This window comes from Pseudopipra pipra, chromosome 13 (genome assembly GCF_036250125.1).
Source record: "Pseudopipra pipra isolate bDixPip1 chromosome 13, bDixPip1.hap1, whole genome shotgun sequence".
NCBI classification, from domain to species: Eukaryota; Metazoa; Chordata; class Aves; order Passeriformes; family Pipridae; genus Pseudopipra; species Pseudopipra pipra.
In genome coordinates this window covers 6,451,647-6,476,160 of record NC_087561.1, presented here as the reverse complement: position 1 = coordinate 6,476,160, position 24,514 = coordinate 6,451,647, and the positions used below count along the sequence as shown (strand labels likewise).

At 38.1% G+C, this 24,514-nt stretch overlaps 1 protein-coding gene across 3 annotated transcripts in view; it reads right to left on the bottom strand.

Moving 5' to 3' along the window:
* The window catches only part of AMMECR1 (AMMECR nuclear protein 1), a 92,770-nt gene that overhangs the window by 15,626 nt on the left and 52,630 nt on the right, over positions 1–24,514 (bottom strand). For all 3 annotated transcript variants that reach the window (XM_064669801.1, XM_064669802.1, XM_064669803.1), the window contains exon 3: positions 21,997–22,107. In XM_064669801.1, coding sequence (XP_064525871.1) covers positions 21,997–22,107 — 111 coding nt within the window. The remainder of the gene's footprint in view (positions 1–21,996; positions 22,108–24,514) is intronic.

Here is a 24,514-nt window from a genome sequence, read left to right as displayed (position 1 = left end):
AGTGAGAACATTTGTAAAAACCTACTTGCATAAGTTTGGTTAAGAACCAGTTAAATTGGCAAAGGGAAGGTTAAAGTGAGGATGGCAGCTCAATTTTTTATTCTCTTAAGCTTTGAAGTATGACGTGAATACAAACGTGCTCATCTCCAACAAAACCAGTGATCTACTAACTGAGCTTTTTGGTGAGTAAAGAGAATTTAAGAGACTTACTAAAGCACTACCAAACTCTTCACGTGTCTCATTGTTTCACCTAACATTCAGATTGTTCTTAATTGTTTTACCTGGCCTACAGCCAGTGGTTGCCATTAGCTGATATAATTACAGCCACAGCCATGGAGTTAGAATATGGCTGAAGTCCCTGCATCAGAAATCACTGTTTTGTATAAAAAGTAATATAACTTTATTAAAGCAGACTAAGTAAGGACACATGAGAAAAAACCCAACATGTAAGGTTTAACTAAAAGAAATCACCCTAAGTATAACCACAAATAGCTTTCCATCAAGAAATAATACCATACACAGAAGAGTTAAAATAGGACCTATATTTTTCTGGGTTGGGGCAAGGCAGACTTCTTGTTGCAGACATGCTACAATTACAAAACAGAACATACTATTGAAATTTAGACTAGAAGCCTTTTTCCAAGCTTTGGTATTTTTACATTACATAATAGGTCAAAAATTTAGATTTCCATTATGAAGGCAAATTAATTATATAATTCAATAACAGCAGGCCTAGGCTACCCATTATTTAGAAATAATTTTAGGCAACTCCAGCTGCAATTGCCATAGATGTGAGAGATGATGTTGGGACAAGTAACTACCCAAGATAAATTCTGTTGCCATTTACATAGTATACACAGGTCTACACAGACCTGTGAAGAACTGGGAACATTAAAGAGATCTAAAGCCTAATGTCTGTAATATTTAACTAATGACTTCGAATGAAAATCTATCAAAAGGCAGTAATTCTCCAAGATTTTGTCGATGGGGTTTGCAAAGCTAGCTTTGTAACTGCTGGAACCAGGCAGAGTTACCATCCTCTGCTCTCTAGTGCTTGGAGCAACATCAGAGATAACTCCTACAGCCACTGCCAAACAGCAACATCCAAAAATACCAACAGCTAATTCAGCTTTCTTATCCCTCCACATAGCAGGGGGAATAAACATACAGATATAAAAAGGGAGGACACTTGGAACACAGGGGCAGCTTGAACCAGAAGTCCACCTACTCCAGTATTAAGTAATAACCAACAGCAGTTAGCAAAATGAATGAATACAAGAACATGGTCACGTTAAAGGTGCAGGGGTACCTTCCTGGAACACTCCCCAGGAATCCAGCTGTTATAGCTTAAAATACTTGAGTCAGAAATGGTATCTGCACTTAAAACCTTTCTTGGGTGTATCTGGTAAGTGTATATATACATGCTTTTAACATTTTACCCACACCTTTTACTAAAACATTATGTTCAGAAACCCCAATCCACTTTAAAGCCATTGCTACTACAAGTTTGTTTATGTGCAGATGTCTCACCCTCCTGAGGTCTGCTGCACCTCTCTCATATAACCAATCTATTAAAACACTCAGTATACTGAGATGCAACCAAACAAACATTATTTCATCAAACAACAATTCTGTTATCAAATACATACAGGTAACAACCATATGCGTGGACATTGCCAATATTTGTTTAAATCCGCTTTTCATAATTTATGCAACAATCTTACCATGCAAAATTTCCCATATTGTAATAATTTGCAACCTTCAAAACACTTTTCCCCCCCCCCTACAATTTGATAGTAGGGGTTTATCACTGAATTCCAATTCCTAAGGCTGCCAAAATCCACTGTGAATGTCAACTTTTTGAGGCAAAGGTTGTCTGCTGTGGGTGTAAACCTGATACCCACAATGTTAGCAGTGAACATCTCAGGCAAATTTCCACTTACTGAGGATCTGCTGCACTGGCATTACTAGATGATAAGCTATCTGTAATTTAACATTCTTCAAGTTGTGCAGAAACAAACCTCATCCCATGCTTGTGTAACTCATATCTCAGCCAGTTCACTCAAATCCTGAGCTAATAATCTGAAACAAGATTAGAGAAACGATGGCAAATTTAAATATTAATAAAAAGCTGAGATATGAAACCTTCACCTGAACACAGTGGGAGCAGAAAGGCACACAGAGGCATAAAAGCCTCAGGCACATACAGCAAACCAAGTGGTTCAGTGCTGGTGGAAGCAGCACCACGCACTGAACATTGCACACTTATCAGCAAGCTCAGCTGGCTTGGTCCATTCTTCAGTAATGCAACAACTGGCACAAATACCTTGTTTGCACGTAACCACCCTGGGACAACTAAAATATTGTTTATCAAATGATAGAGCCATTTCAACTATACCTAGTTCCTGCTGAACTGCCAGGTGCTATTTTATCTGTACAGCTTGCTGGAAAATTCCTCCTTGACACCTCCGTGACTACAGACACCCCTGCACAGATCCTGATCCTGTCTCAGCACTCCTGCTGCTGAAGGTAAGTGAGATATCTGGCAGAACAAGACCAGAGATTTGAGTAACAGTCTCTGACACCACTGTGACTGCTCTATACAGAATATTACTGCTATTCTATTCCTCCTTTCCCTGTCTCCACACCCCATATTACAAGTTCTGCCCTTTTTGTTGTTTAAAACCAAGGTCTACCTGGAGAAATCTATGTTGACAAATAATTAGAAATTGGAACAAAACATACTGAAGGGAAATGCCAACAGGAGAGCATTTATTTGTACCAGCTACCTACACATGAAATACTGTCTGCTAACAAAATTTATCACACTAAAATTATATCAGATGCCAGTTTTAGAAGAACTACATTAAAACTTAATAGCCCTTCCCTAATGAGTTTGAGTGTCACTTTAAAAGCTGAGAACTGTTTAAGTGCTCTGTATGACAGCTAGAGTATCAGTCATCTTCTCAGTCATTCTTTTCTTACTACTAGGGTTGAAACTCTGAAGCAAGTTCCAGATACCTTTTGCAAACCTAAGAGCACACCAGCTTTGTATCATCTCTTTGCAGATTAACTGCTTTCATTATTGCCTTTTTTCAATGGTTGGTTAGCAGGAGACATATGGCATTAAAGATGCTTCCTTCAGAATTCAGCCATTGTCCTTGACCTTAAACTTCATCTCTGTGGGCAGCAAATCAATCACCATCTATGACTGTTCTAATGGTGCCAGTGGAACAAGTGGATGGTGCCCAGTAGAGTTCCTCAGGGGCAGCTGTCCATGCTGTACAAACCTAAGCCCTCAATGTGGCATCACTCTCAGAAATGTCAGCAGATCTCAACACTTACTTATCAAGGATAAAAATCTTTGTATGAGCTCTTACTTTTGCAGTTCCAGGAAGAAAGAATAGCAGTTTGTAGAGGCAGCAGTTTGGCACGTAACACACACCTCATACACTCTACAGACCTCTACAGATGTAAATTCAGACTCAGGCCTCCCTTGGCATGTCCCTGTGCCTTTTAGTGACCAACTCTCAGCAAGTAGAAAACAAGACAAGGTAACGTACACTTGCTTTCCTCAGAAGCTTGTTACTGGTCTGAGCTCAGAATGAAAAGTCACTGTATACCCGTGTGTCAGCACTCTCAATTAGCACAGGAGACTTAGTTCTGTACTTTCGTAGCATTAAAATGTGATTTTGCAGTCTTATTTAATGCCGTGTTTTTCTGTCAATTCTTCTGTTAGGAAAAGGAGTGAAATCTGGCATATTAGATACCAAGTTCAAAAAATATTAACTCCACATTTGTTATGTTAAACTTAGAATTAAGAAAGGGTAAATGCAAATAATTAGTAAAAGAAGTTGGAAAAATCAGGCAGAGTTCAAAACTACTTTTAAAAAAAACACCCTAATTTCAAAAGCATTTTCTAAGCCATCTGTTCTTTATTCCTTCATGCCCAGAACTAATTTACATATATTACTGCTGACTAAATGAAAGTACATGGCAGTGACGAGTTGAAAAAGGGCAGTGCCAAGCAAGGGGAATTCTAGCTGGCCAATAACAGGGCATCAGTTTTTCCACATGGAGTTCTGCTCCATGTTAAAAGTGAAGCAGGCGAAGTCAGAATTGAATCCTGTTCAAACAAACCTATTTTTAGACACAAAATGCATGCACACACACGCATGGCCTTTCCAGTTAAATATTTATGCAGTCTTGGGTGTCCTACTAAAATCAAGTAATTGCCAGTTAAGAAAAAACCCAAAACAAAGTGTTACTCAACTATCAGTTTTCCTTCAGCTGAGCTGTACTTTACAAATCTCAGCTTTTCTTCAAATGAAGTTTATTTGGCCATAGGAAATGTTTTTCAATAATTTCATTTTCCACCTACCACTCCCCCTGTATTTGGGATACAGAAAAGCTTGCAAACACTTTAAAGACATCGAATATTTAAAGAAAAGGAAATTGTTTAAAGTATTTTGAGTTACTGTGACAAACAGCATGTTTAGATAAAAAAAAAATTATATTCCTTATATATTTGTGTTCCTTAAGACTACATCTTGTTTTTTATAAAATACCACCAGAGAAGTTCTTGGAATAACCTGAAATAACAGTATGAGCAGGTGAATCAAAATGCAATACAACATTGTATTGTCCATCTGTAATTTCTGCAGGCTATAAAAATGCTTTTTAAAAAAAGTCAGCTTCAGTCTTTAAGAACCTATGGCTCCTAAATGGGATGTGGCAAATGGGTAACAAACAGCAGGACACAAATGGGGGAAATAAGAAATAGCAATGGAGTTACATTACTCTGTTTAGAAGTGCCTCAAATTCTTTGTGATTGAATTTAAAAGATCCTTCGAAAAGGTCTGATAGCACATAAGCATCAAAATAGCAAAGGAGGATTTCAGTGTAAATGAATGAAGGCACTAGATAAATTGAATTCCTAGTATTTTGCTGATTTTTATTTAATGACAAATATTAACCACGAAAACAATCACTAAAGCTCCTTTTTGGGGACAGTCAAATCTACAGACCTACACAGGACAGAGAGTTTAGGCAAAATCTTGATACAGTTTTGTACATTGCTGGAAATTACTTCAGAGGCTTAAACATGACACAGGAGAAAGAGATGCAAAGGAAGCTGTCAAACACTGGCCATGATATAAGGAATACTCACTTTTATAGGAAGTGTGAATGAGGGAGAGACATTAAGTGACTCACACAATTTTAGAGGCTTACACGGTGAGTCAGTGACAGAATCAAGAATAGAATCCAAGATCCCCGACTCCTAAAAATCTCTCTGTGACAGCCTCTTTCACAATCTGCTCAGCCTACCATGTAGAAACGTAGCTCCCACGAGATTAATCAAAATAGAACCGATAAATTTAATCCAATTTAAAAAAATTGCTTTTCCAGTATTTTTTCAGTTCACTCTACTATAGTCAATTTTCTCTTAAACAGTTTCTGATATTGAACACAGCTAAACCAAACCGTAACTTTTTGGCATCCAAACAACTCTTCCAACATCAGTAGAGTTATGAAAAATAAGCTAAAGATCTTATTTTATTAACTATTACCTTCTTCTGATAAACAGTACATTGGCACTACTTTCAGATGGTAGGAAAAGGACTTAAATTCTACCTGCTCTTCATTTAGCTCAGTAAGTATAACCCTGAGATTCTGGATTCTTTCACTGAGAGAGCTACGGTTAGTAGAATTACCTTTGAAGATGTATTTAACAAAGAAATGGCCCTCTGTCAATGAACTGAGCCCAAAGGGCCCAGATATTGTTCTTCAATTAATTCAAAACATCCTGAAATTAATGAGTGGCAAACTCACTGGATTTTAGGGAACAGTGAAGAAATTACAGCAACAAGAGACACTGGGTGCCAGGGTATCAGAGAGAAAAAACCCCAACCATTTGTTGTTTCTTCCATTCCATTGCTGGGTTACTGAGCAATGAAGTTAGTTCAGATTTTTACTTTTTCATTCAGTAACTTCAACAGGAAGAAATTAAGGAATGCTTAAACAGACCACCAGTATTTTCCTAATGAAAATCAGCTCTCATAGCTCAGTTTGGCAGAGACCAGAGAAAACTAACAGCTTCCAAGTCACGACATGCAATTAATTTTTAAGCCAGAAAAACAGGGCAGAGTGTGCTCTACTTCAGAAAGTGAAATTACTATGAATAAAATTCTCCTAGCTGTCAGCATAAGAGATCAGACAGCCCAACACAACCCACAGGTCAGCCTTCTCCCAATTTTATTTATGACCAGCAGAGTTTTGCCAACTTAAATGGAGATTTCAAGCAGTGATTTATATGCAACATCAAATCGGCTGAATGCAAGGAAGAAGAATTTATTTATATTGTCGTCTTTTTTTGGGGTCAGACTGGAAAAATTTCCAGGAAACAAAACAACTGTGAATGACGTGCTTTTCCTGAACCCTCCCTTACATTTGGGAGACAGAAAGGGAAAGAACAACATTTATACTTCCTGCACATTACGTTACTAAGTGGCAGTCGCAGCGTAAAAAAAGAAATCCACACTTGTTGTGTGGCACAGAAATACATCTCTCAAGTTCTCAGCTGGTTTTACAAGCACAGTGCAGGTAATGGCAACAGTATTCCAGGTGGGAAAATAAAATATTGGTCTGGTATTTGGGCTCTTGGATAACTTTCTTTTACTCCACAAGAGTGAAGTATGCCAGAAAGTCTCTCTTCTCCTAATCTGTGTGAATTCAGACATGTAATTAATTTAACAGGAAGAAGTAATAATCTGCTACTCTATTCTAGATAGTTATTCTAGCCTGGAAAAGGATATCATCCTTTAAAAAACAAATCAGAGTATGTATATAAATTAAGTGCAAAGAAAAGATTATCAGAAAAGGCAGCCTCCATTCCTTCACTACATAAGACAATTAAGTCTCTATTTTAGGCATCCAGAGGTTCCTAAAATAAACTCTCTATGTCCTCCTTATTTAATGGCTTCGATCATATTCTTAAGAGTATTTTGGTGTGTGCACACGTGTATTGTGCAATTCACACCCACAATTAAAAACCAAACCACACTGGTACTGCTGATAAGATTCTGGGACTTTGTTTTTCCACAAACAAGTTCACCAGTTGTTTAAATCAACAGAAGAGGTCCTTACAGAATATTTCCAGGGGTACTGAATATTTCCAGACAAATGCTTATTTTACCCTTGATTTCTTCCCCTGGCTCGGATCGAGTCCACAGCACTCACAGAAGGACCAACATGGTCTGAGAAGCTGCCCAGGGACTCTGCAGTCACTGTGAGCACTTGTTAAGACACCTGCCCAGTGACCACTGGCTGAAAACTCCTGGAGGTTTAACTACTGCTGGTTCTTCAGCTGGGTCTGTCAGCCTTATGTACCAGGTGAAAACCATCAAACTCCTCATTACAAACTCACCATTACAAAATTTCTTTTAGCAAAAGAAAGCTCATATGCATGAAGCTGTAAAAGCTAAAATTCAGAACTTTTTAGCACAAAGAGAAACAAAGATGATTTTTTCTACTGCTCTGACAATTACCCAGAGAACTATTCCATGACACTTTGGATTCTTCCAAATAAACCCAGTCCATCATTTTGCCAGACTGATGTTATGTGTGGACATAATCCCTGAAATTAATTTCTTTTTCTTACTGCCAGCATGTATGAAGAAAACAACAAAGGCTTCTATGGAGAGGTCCTTAAAGTTTAAGAGGATTCTGTGTATGTGCTGTTATGGACTTTAAGTGGAAAAGTATGATCATAAAAGTCATAGCTCCTGTAACCTGCTCTCATCAAAACATTCAGTTAGAACTAAAAAGATTCACAGAGTAATACTGTAGGTTCCTAATTACATTCGTAAGAGTCAAGTTCCTATGGCTTTAACTTCCTTACTGTTTCCTGAAAGCAGAAATTTTACACTACGTTGCTTCTGTGGTTCTAAAGGACTTAACTTTTCTCCTTTAATGTGAAGAAAGCCCAAATAAGGTAAGGACTCTGCATTTTTCTCATAGTTTTTGCCCAGCAGGGTGTGGGGAAATCATTCTGCATTACTACACAATATGCCCTGTTACACTGGAAAAAAATTAAAATCTTAAATTAACTTCAGTAACAGTTCAGAGGTACACCCTGATGCACGTGGGCTAAACCCAGCCTTCCCATCACACAGAGGAGTCAGTGACAGGAGAGCTCAGAGCAAACCACAGCCCAAAGTGTGTGATTACTGTGCATTTGCCTGAGTGTAGGAAGAGAACTGTAACTGCTTGTTCCATACACTCCATACTGCTCAAACTGAACCAAGGCAGTCAGGAATATCCAAGCACCACGGTTGTCTGCACTGGGAATTGCTCAGCATGGACCCTGAAGAGTATTTTCTGACTACAGGGGAACATCAGTTCAGCAGCTGTACACAGGAGTTTGCAGGTGGCAGCTTCTTTTCTGTACTGTCCCTCACCTCACCCTGTATCTGTCCTCATGCTGAGATAAATGAGGACAATGGTATTCAAAAAGGCGTGAAAATTTGTGTCATATACGTTCAGGAAGCTGAAAGGTGTCAATTGCCATGGAAATGTCCTGGTTTGCTACATAAAAAAAACAAAACAATCTCCCAACATAATGCAGTAAGCCTGTCACAGTGATTCCAGATGCTAATTTAAAAACTGAGTAACAGAACTGACCAGGGTTCAGCGTGTAGGTTTTTGTTTGGCGAACACATGATAACAGACTAGTCAGAAAACTCTAATTGAGCTCCAACTGGACTAAATTATAATGTCACTAAAAGGCTCTCCAGCAGATGGCAAAGTTTAGATAATTAAAAAAAATGAACTGCTCAATTACACTTAGAACTATACAGCTTGAGAGACATTAATCACCCAAATCCCCAGAAGCATAAAAAGAGTCTCTAGAATTCTTTACATCTCCAGCATGTCTCTCAATATTGATCTAACATCACCATTTTACTTCAAAATAGATACTGAAGTCAAGACAAAAATCTTTAAGACCACATTATTGCTGAATTCAACTCTCATTCAAGCAATTCACAAAATATTGCTCCCCCTCTAAAGCTACGTTCAAGTCATAACTTTAAAAAAGAACAAATTAACATAAAGTATTTTTAATTTATTATGAACTTTAAAAAGCCTCATCTTAAGCACATATGGAAAAATATGTTTCTAAACATCTCAGCAAAGCAATTATATATAAATACATGAAGATAATTCAAACATTTACATCTTCCATTTCCTGCAGCCTGTAAAAAGTTTATTATGCTGTTGAAATTCTAGAACAGAAGAGTACTTCATTTTCTTGGCATTTTTTTGTCACCAGAAATACTATAAACTCTATTTTTACATAAAAGTATGATGCAGTTGAATTTTTATTACTTGTCAAAGATTCACTTTAAAAACAATTAAGTAAGTTGCTGGGGATGGAGTGTTACTATTAAGCTCAGTTTTGGTGCTGTCTGCCACAAACACAGAAACTGTGGTTTTTGATCAGGACTTAGAAACCACAGTGATGGACAAATTGAATATATAATCAGGTTAAGCATGAGGTAAGTGAAAGACATGGTAGATTATGCAGTAACTCAATTCAGAAGGAAAAAAAAAAATCCCAGAATCACAGGATGGTTTTAGCTGGAGGGGACCCTAAAGATCATCGAGTTCCAATCACCTGCCATGGGCAGGGACACCTGCCACCAGACTAGGTTGCTCAATTGTATTCACTTACTTGGGGTGCTGCATGAAAAAAGGTTAAGACAAGAAAACATGTTGAAATGTGAAGGTACTGCTCTGAGAAATTAAATGAGAGGTGACAGAATCCAGCTTGAAATTCTTTAACAAGTACATAAACTGAGAACAGCCCAAGGTCCACACTGCCTTACCAACTGGAATATGACCACTCAAAATACAGGACATAGAATAATATCCTGGCTTGTTGCCAAGATATGTGTTTTATCAATATCACAACTCAGCTTGGATTATGTTTAAACCAACTGGTTTTTAGCTAAGTGCAACCTCACACACATCCTGTGAGTTCAGCTGCAGAGATGCAGATCCCAGTGCTGCCAGTGTAGAGGTTGGTATATGAGCTCATGGTATCTTACTAATTCTCAGTGTTTTTATAAATATAGTAAAAAAGACAGGCACAAGATGAATCCCTTGTGGCACATCACATGTAACAAGACCTCAGGGAAAGAAATGGTCCCTCCTTATTTCATGAGAATTTTGGTTTCTAGGCACTTGCTCCTGCTACCATGAAACCATTCTAGAATGCAGCTATCAGAACTGCTGCATCAACAAAATGTAATCCTTATTTAAGGGAACAAACAAGACTTTTCAACATTTTGTTCTGTTCATTTTGTTTCTGTGCAGGTTTTTACTTCATACATGAATATCATTAACAGATTAAGCTATGATTGTTCGTTACCTCTACAAATACCCAATTAAAAAACAGAGTATGTTTTAGATGCATAAACACATTCTATTTAGCTGGAAGCTTCGCTTCCTGCATTTCCTTCCCTTTATCCTCCACACACAAAGAAGTTGTCTGTAAGCCACCTTCTTGTTCTCCTGTTAGCAACTCTGCCACCTCTCTCATGAGAGCAGGTCACCATTTCATCCCTTTATCCTTCCAGTTTTCTGTCACAATTCTGTCTACTTGGGGTGGCACATTTAGTGCCACCTGCAACCTACTCAGCTTACAGAAGTGCCTGGATGGGGCATTCACAAATCACTCTTTCTAAGGTCAAGATGCCCAAGCAACAGAACCTTTGCAAGCTCAGCTAAACAGTACATTCAGTTCCAAGTCTGCCAGCTGTCTCTCTGTATGTTTTCCCCTCTAAACCAGGTTTTGAGCAGCAAATAAAAAGAGCTCAAGTGGAATGAAAAAGGAAGTTCTGAAATGAAGAAAAGGCAAAAGGTCCATGTTAGGCTACATCTGTCTATAGCCTCAAAACCCATAACTTAAGTATTCAAGGAATGCATTTAACTCAACGGCACTGCATACATTTGAAAAATGTGCTTACTAAATAAATATTTTACATCATATCTTCTTAGAGAAACTACAGGCCAAATTCTTCTGCCTTTGAAGATAGTAGGAGTTTTGCCATTCACTGCAGTAAAGCCTAAACCAGGAAAAGACTGTCCTCTGCTTGTGTCAACTCAGCTTTTAACTACCATGACCATCTTGCATTGCTACATATGTTTAACCAAGGGAATTACATCAAGAGCAACTGAAGACCGATTATTCGGTGTTAAATGAGGATACAATGTGGAGACACACACACAAAATTGGTTTATTCGTAATCATACCCACTAGAGGCATTCAGCACATCTATCTAGAGTGGTTAATATTTAAATGGAAATAGATTTCATCATCTTTTCTAAAAAGCAGTTCAGAAGTGTTTCACCTCCTGAATGTCAGGAATGCTTTAGTCAAACATAGTTTTGTGAAATCATATGTAGCTCTTAGAAAAAAAAAAAAATTCATGCATTGTAGACTTCCCCAAACCTGAAGAGGGTTTTCTGAGCAGCAAACCAGAAAGTCACCCTTTCAGTAATTGAAAAAGCAGAGCACACAAAGAGGGGTGGTTCTGGCGAATGAGGCTGCATGTGGTGCAGAGACCTCCACAGACAAAGCACAGCTGCTGCTCTTTGCAATGAGGGATTAGCAGTCTAGGTCAAAGGAAAAAAGCCTCTCTGTAGCTAAGTGAGCAAACTGCAGAATGCATCCTCAGCACAGATGAGAAAGGGCCAGCTAACCAGCTTGCAAATTGTGTAGAAGCTTCTGGGAACAGCAACAAAACCAGAAACAATTTCTTGACAGAGCACGTAAAGTATTTGTGGTGAAAAGTGGTGATGCCCTGCTGGAGAACTGAGGTTGCAACGACCTCTCAGTTCCTTTAAAATTACACTTCCCCTTTCCCTTCTTTGTGTACATGTGTATAACAAGCACTTCTTCTTCATGGCAATGCTACCAGGCTTTAACAACAGCCTAGAAGTAACTGGCCCGGAGACAACAGAAAAAGCTCTTTTTAATTCCATAAGAACTGAAGCTGTTAAATGCATACATATGCACACAGAACTTTTTTTTCTTACACAAAGACACTCATATCTCTTTCAGCTTTCATACAACTGAGTCACATTATATTTTGGCTTTACACTGACACTTCTGTTGAATTGGACAGAAGCCAATATTTGAAGAAAAATAATTACTTAACCTTTTTATTACATACTAAATATATTTTTATTCTAAATCATTCACTTTAGCAACACCAAATGAAAAAACGAACAGTCTTCTAAACTAAGAAACACTGTTTGAATGTACCAGTGTGAATGTATTTCTAACTGGCTTTTATTTCTCAATAAGCACTGAAAACATTAGATACCAGCCTAATTGCGAGTAAAGTAGTGAATTAATTGCATGTTACAGGAAGCTTGGGACCTATTTCAGTTTGTGGTACTCTAGAAGTATAAGTCATCAAAATTACTTGAACTATGAGAAAGTTGTGCTGTTCAAAAAACTAAGAGCTTTTCTGCTTTTCCCTTGTCAAATCAAAACAAATTAAAGCTAAGGAAATTCTAATCAACTGAAAAATTCACTGAAAACAAAAAAAAAAAAATCACATTTCCTTGCTGATAAAAGTTTGCTATACCTGATCTCATATTCTGACTTACACAACTGCTAGCAAATGCCATTATCACAAAGGCCCTTTTCAATGAAGCTGGGGTTGCAGCTTCTGACAGATGGGAAGTTCCCAGGAGCTGTGCCCAGGCTCAGCTGAGCACTCCTTAACATCTGGACCAGTTCCCCAAGTTCTTGTGGGAGTTATTTATACACTGTACTTCTCCAACCTGAGAGACTGCTTGCCTGACAACTGACCCTTTAATTCAAGTAATCTGCACTAAGAAATAAAGATTATACCATTGCATCTGAACAGTGAACCTAAATTTAAGCATGTGAGCTGACACTTCGTAGCCTGTGTATTATTTTTAAGACACAGGCACATGTCACCACTCCCCCACAGTGAATATCCCTACTTGAGGAACTGAGTGTTCAGTCCTACTGAAATTGGTATTGATGGCCAAAAAAAGCTCTTCTCCACCACGGTCAAAAGCTATTCTTTGTGTGTAAGTTACAACTATATTTAGAAAAGCTTAATTAAAGTTTTGAAAAGTCACATAAAAGCAGGAATCTCTAAGGTTAGAAATATTTTTTGGTTCTAAACAATTATTACTAAGCAACTGTTTATTTACATACTTTCACAGCAGTAGATGCTTTGTAAACTGCATCAATACACCGTTATTTACACAGCCAAAAAAAAAATAAATCAAAGTACATTCAATTTCTGTTTCTAAAATAAAGGCTATCACCAATATACACGTTTGGAGTGCATATAGCCCACATTTTTATAAGCAGTGCAGCTGAAAATGCCAGAATCCAAAAAGAGCGTCAGCAATTCAATGGGAAGAGACAAAACTGGACTGCTCCTGTAACTAACATTAAATTTTAAAATAATGCTAAAAAAGAAAAACCCTGTTATTTTCAAGTAAATATATCTTACTCTCTACAATGCAGCAGATGAACAGTAAAACTTAAGTCATTTGTAAATGATGAACTTCAAGACAGTCAACTTTCCTCCCTGTCATCTCTTCCTTCCAGCTCCGAGATCACTTGCTTACCAATACACACACGATACAAGTTGAAATAGTGCAGTGATTTGGGCCTGGAAGACCTTAGGACTACCTCAGAAGTGTGTCTAAGTTTAGATGCCTTCAGACATTCTTCAGGGGTTTATATGGCTGCTTGTGTCCCAGCAATGGATTTGCTATTTCTTCTTCCAAGAGCTTTTCTACCATCTCGACTGCACAGCTCTGTAAAGGACACAATTCTCTCTTTCTGGCGTCAACAAGAATGGTTTTTAGAAATAGGTATCTGTTGGTACTATTTAAAAATACCAGAAAACTCTACTAGAGTTTACAAGAGCATTTTAATTCTCATTACTCTGGTCTTTGGAAAGGGGTAAAATACGATTTCAAAAGCTTCAAACCTTTGTGTTAAAATGAACGGGGATAAGAAGGGTTTTTGGAGCCCAGTTTACCACACCTGGTTCATGCTATTTCTTCTTTATACAGTCTTAAAAGGAAGCATCAGAAAACACCTAAATGGAGGAGGTGCTGACAGACTCAAAACTTTAATTGAGACTCCTTTCCCACAGTGCCTCCCACACAAAGCTGCAGAGTTTAAAGATTTTAACAGCTTAAAAGCATGAGACAATTCCTTTTCCTGTGACCTTGCTTAATCTCTGCTAACTGGTATTAAAACATCAGATTTCAGCAAAAATTAGTTCCTTGAGCCAAAGTTTACTTCTACTGGGCAAGGTATCTAATATATATCTAATATACCACAGCTGCACCTCAATTTCCAGAGTCTTAGGACGACTCACATTTAGTACTTGTAAACGCTGGCCAGTCTGTGCAGTGTATGTTTTACTGCCTTCACAATAAAGTTATGGAAAATGACCCTTACTCTTTATTAAAAATTAACATCTACTGCTAAGCTGAGAAGAGCCAGAGAGAAAAACTTGACCAGAAGCAGGTAAGTTCTATGCTGACTTCTTCCATTCTGTCCTGTTTCCAAATGCACAAATCCTTTCCTTACAAGTTCAAGTGCTCTGAGAAACACTTCACCTGTGCCTCTGTCTGGTGGGAGCACACAGGCCTGTCCAGTATTCTTCAGCTCTGGGCCATAACTCAGCACGTCTTTGTAGTGCTTAAGAAATCAGTTAAGTCACTGAAAGTCTCGAAAGCAAATTCCATTCTAAAAGATTTTCAGGCAATGTTTTGAAGAAGTTCCCATTAAGAGTCTCATACAAAAAGATGAGAAAGTTGACCAAAACCCATGGAAGTACCAACAACTATCCATGCTAGTAATGGAAAAGTAAGTTATGGTAACATAGAGCTTTGCTGGGATAGCCAGGCTGGCCAGTTCCCCTGCCTCCACCCTCCCTCCCAAACACTTCTGTCAACTAATATTCAAAGACAAATACAAATCTGACTTAAAACCAAACTAGTGTTTCAACTCAACTAGAACTCTGACTTTGAACTTACAGGGTGTGCATCATTTTCTTCACATAATAGGAGACTGTGTGGGAAGAACACGAAATGCAAGCTCATCGTGGGACAGAAGGGAGTCACAAATGACACGGCTCCTCCCGACACCCATCTGGAAAGTCTGAGTAACTGCTGGATATCCCCAGTTACTCACTCACATTCAATCAAATTTCAGGTACATCTCATTTATTCAAAATACCACAAGTCACATCAACTGATGCAAGTTACCCTGCTTAAGCATGTCTTTTTCTAAGCATGCACTTCATAAGAAGCACATTTCTGAAAAATAACAATTTTTAATGCACGTATTTTAAAATAAGATGATGAAAGTAGTATTTCAAATCTTGATAGTTTCCTTAGTTACACCAAATTCTATTGCTGAAACTTTAAACTTATGACAGTCTCAATAAAATCCCCTGTAAACTTCACGGAGCCACTTTACATAGATAGAGCAATTTTGTAATACTTGTTAATTATAAATTCCATTTTTTCTTGATTTCCAGCTATCTTCCATAAAAAGTCAACTCACAGAGTAGGTTTACTTCACAAAACACAGCAATGCATTCCCCTGTGTCAAAGAATTCATATTCTACAATTCAGTTTCCCCAGTGAAACAGTAAAGTAGTTATCAATATTTGATAAGCCTGGATCTATCGAAAAAGCTTTGGTAGGGCATCATTATGCTCTCCTCCTTTCATAAGGATAATAATCTAAGGACTGTCCTTCCATTTGTGGTGTTTTCTTTTGCTTTCTTTCATGAAGTGTTGCTAAGGAAACAGACTATCATCTACTATTAGGTCCAAGGGTCTAGCAAGGTTTTTCTCAGGAATAATAGACCAACAATTACAAAACCTGTATCCCTTTTGTTTAGGTTTTTTTGGTTTTATTTTTTTTAATAAAGAAAAAAAATTAGGGCAGAATTATCACATCCCCAACACACATAATGTGCAAGAGACATATATTCCCTAAGGCATACTCTTCTCTCCTAAACAACATGATTTTCATTTCATAACTAACTAAGGAGAAACATTTAACCCACCATTAAAGAAAAAATTTGCGTTTTTTTTCCAGTTCTAGAGCCAGTGTGGTATTTAAGCTTTGCCCTTTGAGAAAAGGCAGCAGACAGTTCTGTTAAGCAACAGTTCCCTGAAAAAACGACCTGGCACTGTGTGCACAAAATCATTACAGACCTATTTACTGAACTGACTCACACAGAGTAACTAAGGCTGGCTCAATAAATTCAGATTTATATACTTCATTTAGAGTTTCCAGTATTGTGAGTTTACACCACAAACCATTTTATCACTAAACATATATTCTACTATAACAGATGTGAGGATTTACCCAAATTAAAGTGGTTGTTATTTGTAAAGTCGATGTCCACAAGCAAAGTCAAAGCAACTGGCTTTTTTTTTGGCTTAGATAAAATTTAGAAATATGAACAGTGAAGTCTCATCTACATACAGATGACATGGCAGGCAAAGCCATGAGCCAGTACAAAATGCCTATGTATTAAAGTCATTTTGCCTCAGTTTCATTAGAAGCCATCAGTCAGTGTTTTAAGATCGGGTGCCTTATTTTTATATTTTACCAGAAGCATTTTGGAAAACAGAAAGGGGTTCTAAGACACTATATTATTAATACCTCTGGGAAATCAACACCATGGTCAACACTGTATATATCTATATACATCTTCTAATTTGTAAAGCAAAGTTTACTGCTGAACTGCCTTAACACACTTCGGCCCAGTTCTGACTCACGATTCATATGGGCTGTGTATTATATGTACCATATACAAATATACCTGTGTATAATAAACCCATTAAGTGCTTATATTTTTCCAAATCTCTTTCAAATGTGGCTTTGGCTCAGACACCTGCTTCTTTTGCTAAGGAGCCTTAGTGATTGGAAACTGCTATGAAGGAATGAGAAACAACCATTCCCTCTGCTGCTGACTGTCCTGTGAGCAGGATCTGTCTTATAATGGTCACTGGGAGATGCCCATGTCATGGCAACATTCTCAACTACCAATCTCCACAGGAATGCAGGATGCTCTGAACTCACTCCTAACTGCAAACACTCTAGGACAGAACCTTGTTGCCCAGTAAGGCAATATGATGGCATAAGTGAGGGTTGTTTAGTCTGGGAGTGTTCAGCCTGGAGCAAAGGAAGCTCAGGGGAGACCTTACTGCTCTCTACCTGCAAGGAGGCTGCAGCCATGTGGGGGTCAGTCTCTTAGCCTCCAACATGACAGTGTAAGCTTCACCTCACAATTATCAGGCATTTTTCACTGATGGCCATCAGACAGTGTATGAATAGAATAATAAAAAAAGCCAACTTTTGGCAGTGGTTCACTATAAATCAAAGCCAAAAATAAGACAGGTTGCAAAGTATTATCAATGGACAACAAGCACAATATGCAAGAGAAGCAACAATATGCTCTGAAATATTACGTGAAATGATACTTGCAGGAATTAATTCAATCTATGACTTCTGTGAATAGTGAAGGTCACAACAGCTTCAAAAACACATAATTCCCCCAGCACCACAGTTCAAAAAATTGCAGTCAGATAGATGAGTACATCTTGCCCTGGATCAGTGGCAATGACTGTCTACACCCATAGCAACAGTGCCTGATGGTAAAGGCTTTGGGAAGTTAGCACTGAGCTGCAGGGGCTGATTACAGGGTTAAACAAGTACTAACCTCAGCTAAACACAAGAGGGAAGTTGTCCTGTCTACACAAATACTTCCCTCTAGTCTTCAGCAAATAAGACCAATGTCAATATTAATGTGATCAGTCATTAAATATTTTTTCAATTTTACCCCTTAAATTAGCTTGCCATACTGTTGTCTTGCAGTTGGATGGTTAACTCAGGAACAGGAGGAAAGGGTCAGTGTTTTTCACAGAGAAGGTAGGCAACATTGCAGCAGCATGGACTGAGACTCTTGAAATTGCTGACAAAGACAGAGCAGTACTTGATGCCAGTGGTAGCCAAATCCTCATATGGAATGTACACCCAAATTCAGTTATGAGAAAGTTGGCTTGCAGGTTTCATTTCCTTCAATCTTGTGATTCTCATCCCAAGCTTCTCTTTGTTTTCTTTTCTTGATCAACCACATCTAGGCTGAATGTCTGAGAGCAGTCATATTTCCCTCAGGTGGAGTGGTAAGTAGAACATACAACAAAAAGACTGATTACATCAGGTAGTCAGTAGAGACAGGTCTATGCTAGTTAAAGGAGAGTGGCTTACATATTATTTTAAGATTTAAATCCAGTTTTCAGCCATTAGCCTAATACACTTCTGCCTTGGACTGCTCCAATTTTTCTTCACTACTTTCTCCTATGACAGGAGGCTCTGTTGTGTAACATCTCCCTTTATCCGCCTCTTCTCTACTATTTCCCTCCCCAAATAGATATTCTAGCCTTGACAGCATAAACCAGCACAGAGTTAAAACTTATACACCTAGACTTGTTACATCCATTAGTCATAAAATATGACTTTAAATTCTATGAAATAGGTAGAAAACCAAAACTAAAATGAACAAATGAAAGCATTTCATTCAGTTTCTCAAATGTATGAGAGCAGGAGTTTAAAACTTCAATGCCAAAACCTAAGTCTTACTGCTGTACAGAATACATGAAAAAGTAATTTATCAACCTGTTATGAATTTCTGTGGTAACCTGCTTCCAAGTTCAGTGTACTTTCTTGAAGAAGCTGTAAAACATAAGGTATTTTCATAATCTGGATTGGTTTATTTTTACGCATTCAGGCGGGATATTCAATTAACACAGTCTAAAAGACTATTTTGCCCACGGTAAAATTTTCTACATTCTAAATGCAATATTCAACACTGTGTAACATTTGGACATGGTTAGATTGTTACCCAACTAATCTCGTAGTAAAAGCAAATAAAAATCACTACATCAAAATCTCTCTTTTCATGAAGTTATGCAGAAGATTTTATAATACATGCCCTTTACCCTATGTTTCACTGATATAACTGCAGAGAAAATCAAATTCTAACATGTAGATTTTATTAGGATACAGCATTAGTGTTTTTACTATGGGTATTCTCATCCCTCCTCACAACTTAGGCAGATGCATCCAATTAATGATGAATCATTCCACATAAATTTCCTGTTTATAACATACTGGCAATACCACATGACAAGGTACAGTGTGTAAAATGGTTACACATCATCACCATTTTTGTTTACAGACCCCAAAAAGTGTAGGGCAGGGGTGTCCCAAGAAAGAAATTGTTCACTTCAGATTCCTCGAGGAATTATCTTTGTGCTACTTTGAAGAAACTACACTACTGTATGCAGACAGAGATGTGTATGCTATACACTGTATACAATACACAACCAGAGACCACTACTAGAAATAAAGAAAAATTCATTTATTGTGATCTTAAGGAGTATTCAGCATATTTGTAATAAAATTATGTGTGAAGGAAATTGCGGATATTTTGCTCGCTAAGCGCCAGGGCATTTATGAACAGTTGTTCTTCTGTACCGTTTTACTCACTGAAAGCTGGGCCACAATTCCACAGGAGGTGCTGAAAAAGATAAGAATGAACTAGACAAACAACCTAGTTCTGTTTATCCACGCTGTATCTTCAAAATAACCAAAGAAAAGTGCCTCCCAGTGTCAAAGGAAAATAAAGGCAGCAGAATATCTGCCTGTATCCTCAACCGAAAATTTTGGTCAAGTTCCACTTTCTGAAGTAGAAGTCCATTCTCATTCTACCTACTTTGTTGATTAATTTCTGCCTTGAAGACGTTTCCCTCTTTCAGGAATTTTCATGTCTTCTGCGGGAGCCCATTGCCCACATACTCCAGGATCAAGCTATAATGTCCTAGTTTCTGATCCCTCCTAAGGAGGTCTGTCAAGCTCTGAACTCTGAAAGCTCACAGATGTTCCAAAGGTGCTTCTGTTATTCCTCAAATGTTCTGTGGTTGAAACAACCAACATTATGAAGGAAGCTGATCACAGGTAAGCCTCTCTTTCATTTTTTAAATAATGACTGATAGAAGGGAACACCTTTTCCATACTTACAGATATGAACTTTACATTTCAGTGGTCATACGTGAAGTTTGGTTGTTTGCTTTTGTTTCAAAAAACAACATAGAATGTTTTGGGTGCCATAAAAAGGGTTCCTGATAAAAGGTAACAAAATCCAATATGTCACGAATATAGTATTTAATTTTAAGACAACCTATGTTCTCATGAAGATTTTTGAAAAACAGGTTGGTATATAGTTCCATTTTTTTCTCATCTTGAAAGTTACCAAACTATTTGTACTCTGAATAGCCTAGGATAAACTTCCACAGCACGTGGCCATCCTTTAAATATTGCACTGAAAATATTTCAGTTCCCTTTAATTTCTATCACTTTTCATGTATTTTGCATTCGGTTTTCAGAGTCAGAATGCAGTGACAGGAATCTTAGGAGCATTTTTAAAGATATTTAAGAGTACAGCCCTGTCTGAATTGTGAGAATGTTAAAGTCTATGAGGAACAAAGACTATTTTTTTGGCTATCACCTTCTTCCTAGTCTTAGGGGGAAATTTCTGTACAAGCTCATTGTTCTTGATCAGGCTCTGTAAAGGGTACATCTAAATGAAATGCTCTCCAGTGCAGGGGGCAAGTTGTCCTTCATCCAGTCTGGCTCACTAATGGTTAAGATTTTAAGACTTTTAACCTTCAGCAAAGAAATTGCTTTGAATTTTATTAAGAGATTTTCTCATTGACCATTTTGACTGCTGAGGTTTTAAAGGACACAAGCAGAAACATTCCAGAACACATAATAAATAAACTGAACACAATAAAGGTAACTAGGTCTTTCAGAAGTCTGCAAGGACTCCAGGAGATGAGCAGTTGATTTCTTCAAGCTGAGCAGAGAAGCATGAAATGAACTTCAAGTTGCAACTAACTAAGGAGATAAGTAAGAAAGAACATGTCCCATTTTAATATTACTTAATACTAGGATTGACAAGGCATTTTAACAGCAAAGAAGAAGATCCTGTAATGGAGGAAAGCCTCAAATCTAGAGTGATCTGGAAGCACTAATTATTTTAAGTGATGACAATTTTAGAGGTCTACACATGCCAGAACGTAGCTTCTATTTTAAAGCACTATGAAGTCTATTTTAACTGAGAGGAACAAAATTCCATTGATTCTTTAGAGAATAAACTTAAGAAAACTCTTAGAAAAACACGAGTAGAAAGCTTGCTACTAGCTCTAGTGATAAACTTATTAGTTTTCACTCTATGCAAAGGAAATGGAACAATATTAAGGTGAATGAATTTAGGTGTAGATCAAAAAATGAAGGATTATGCTGCCAGGGAGTGAAGGATTATCATCACTTACCTCCCTCATCCAGAAGCTTCCCACTCAGGGGCTGGGATGTATCTGAAGAGTAACATGTAATGGAAATTTGTAGCATTAAATTAACTGCAGCTGATTGGAAGCACCTGATGGAGAAGAGGTGAGAATACCTGCTGTTTTAGAAGCGTGAATAGGATAATCCCCAAATCTGACTTTCTGGTCTTCTGCCCTGACATTAACTATTAAGGTTAAAATTTGTCTGAACACTGGAAAAAATACTATAATAGTCAGTTACAATAAGTTACTAGAGAGTAGTTTCCAGACCAATAAAAAGAAAATAGGCTCAACTTATGGTTTTTAACTGGGAGCATAGCCTCATGGCACCAGTACTCAACCAACCAGGCAATACACTTAGCATCAAAAGGACACACAGGTTTTTCGTTGATCAGTACATGACACAGCCAAAAAACCCAAAGCACACCTATCATCTCCTCAACAGACTAGTTCAATACAGAAGTCAAGGCTCCAGAAAACAAAATCTTACCTAGTAAGTGTGTACTCCCTGAGTCCTGAATGCAGGTTCATGGCGGAAAAAGTACCTATGCATCCACGCAATCGTTTATCTCGACCGATCTTCCACGTTACAAACAGTGGGCTGTTTGAGGGAGGAAAAAAGAGACATGATCACAGAAGCAATTTTGACAGTTGGTGTGAAATTTCAGCAACAGTGCCCTTCCATTTCAGGCAACGGGGGGCCAAATCTCTAAAACAACTCTATTATATCATGTGATATAATAGAAAATAAGATTACTGGAATAGTTTACGGACAGAATGAAAGCTCTTGGTAACAGATCTGATACGCTCAGTGTCCCTCATTAACCTTCTCCTGTGAATGGGAAAAGCCTTGCCTTAAGAGACCTGTACATCAGGAACCCTTTATGGAAGGGAAAAATACCCCTGTCACACTAGCCCATCCCTCCTCCTGAACACAAATACTTTGGTCCTTAACACTGCTGGCAAGAAACAGAAATCCTTGGAAGACAAGAAAACTTAGGAATACTCTTTAAAGAACGGCCTGAGGAAAGGGAATTTTCTCTATGAATCCCAAGTTAGTATTTAAAAATGACCAGGAGTGGAGCAAAATCTCTTAGTGAGTTGAACATGTCTCAGTTATAACTCTTGCTATGAAGACTACAGCCCCACTGCACTAAAGCTGACAGAAACAAGATGCATCTCTGACATTCTGAGCACCTGTGACCACCACATACACACTTAAGGATGCACAGCTGACTTCTTGCCAAAGCCATTTGATGAGGCACTGCTCTTCAGCATCATACACATGTACACCCCTTTTGGTTTTCTTTATAGCTGTTTCCTGCACAGTCTCCTCACTACAGCCCGGAGCCATCGCTGTGAAGACCAAGAGGTCTAACATGAGGTAACCCACCTCAGGGTAGCAGCTGAGAAGCAGGAGACAAAGCAAATACAAATATCACACAGGTGCCCTGAAGGAAGGGAGCAGATACAGAAGCATAAATGGAGTCAAAAATTCACAAATTCACAAAAGTCAAGTTGGCTGCATCAAAAAGTAAGAATCATCTTCTGTTACATCTATCAGCTGCAAATAATGAGTAGATTTACAACAGTGCACTGTAAGATTAACAGTGCTGCACGGAAGGACAACCTTTGGTAACTGCCTTGTCCGACTCCTCATCTGGAAGGATCAGTAAAAATATATTCTGCAAGTTTCTCTGCTTTGTGAAACACAACCTCCCTTTCCAGCTATGCTGAGATTTTAAAAACATACTAAGGCTAGGAGCTTTATTATATGAGTAGATCAGTCACTGCACAATTGCACAGCATAACAGAGCTGGGTGAAATTGTGCTGGGAGTGTGTAAAGTATTGGACTCTCAAGGAGAAGCTGCTATCCCTTTTATCCTTCCATTCCATTCGCTTTGTCTGGTGTGGCACAAGATATTCATCATGTGATGGCAGAAAAAGAAATGTCCCTCAGTCCCTACAGCACCAATGCAGCTGCATCCAGTCCTCTCCTAACCTTCTAAAACCTGTTGCTATTACCTGCTGGTACAGCAACTTCCTCCTTACTCAATTAAGCTGGACAAGTTCCCTTCTTTCAATGATGATGAATAAAAGAGGAAGCTGAAGTCATAGTTTTCTTTTGGATTTCCTTTTATTTCTTTTTGACTGCCACCCCCCTCTCTTTTTTAAAGTTGTTTAATAAATACTGAAGGCCATAAAGCCATTACCTAACATTTAGCAGAATGTGGGCTATTACATTATTCTCCAAAAGTGGCATTTTACTACCATTTTCAAGAAAGGTATCCTAGTTGCCCTTAATGGCATCAGCAAAATTATTAGATTGCAATGGCACTGAAGACACTCACTCCCCTTGCACAGAAACAAGCATGAATAAGATTCAAACTGGACTTTAGGATTATTCTCTTGACCTTTACCTTTGGATTATGAGATTTATTAGCTGTAATACACTTAGTGGAAGGCTGTAATTCAGGGAAACCTGTACACATTTACTTTCTTGTCAAAACTGAATTCCTTCTGGGATGCAGCATTACTGCTGCTTTAAAAGGACAACAGAAGACCAGAGACCACCACTGAATGTCAAACAGTACTGAAACATTTGCATATACTTTGAAGGTCCATGTCAATGAGTAGCAACAGAAATCACAAAGGTTATATGCATACACTTTCGTAATAGTGGTATGTTCAGACTAAGGTGGGTAAATGAACCACCACTGGCAGCCATACATTCCATACACCAAAACCTCTGACTAAAGCTGTTTTTCCAACCTTTCAACTTCTGTATTGCTCCCCAGGAGCCACTAAAGGTATCAGCATGTCTACACAGAAGATCTAAGCCTACTGAACAGAATTACTTAATTACCATCACAGATGTCTTCAAAGTGTAATGTGGACCAAAGGTTCAGAACAGTCACTGACTTAAATCTTCAAGATTCAAGAAGGTACCTTCAGGGCTCCTGCTACCGTAAGAAATAATTATATAATTATGTTATATAATTCTGTT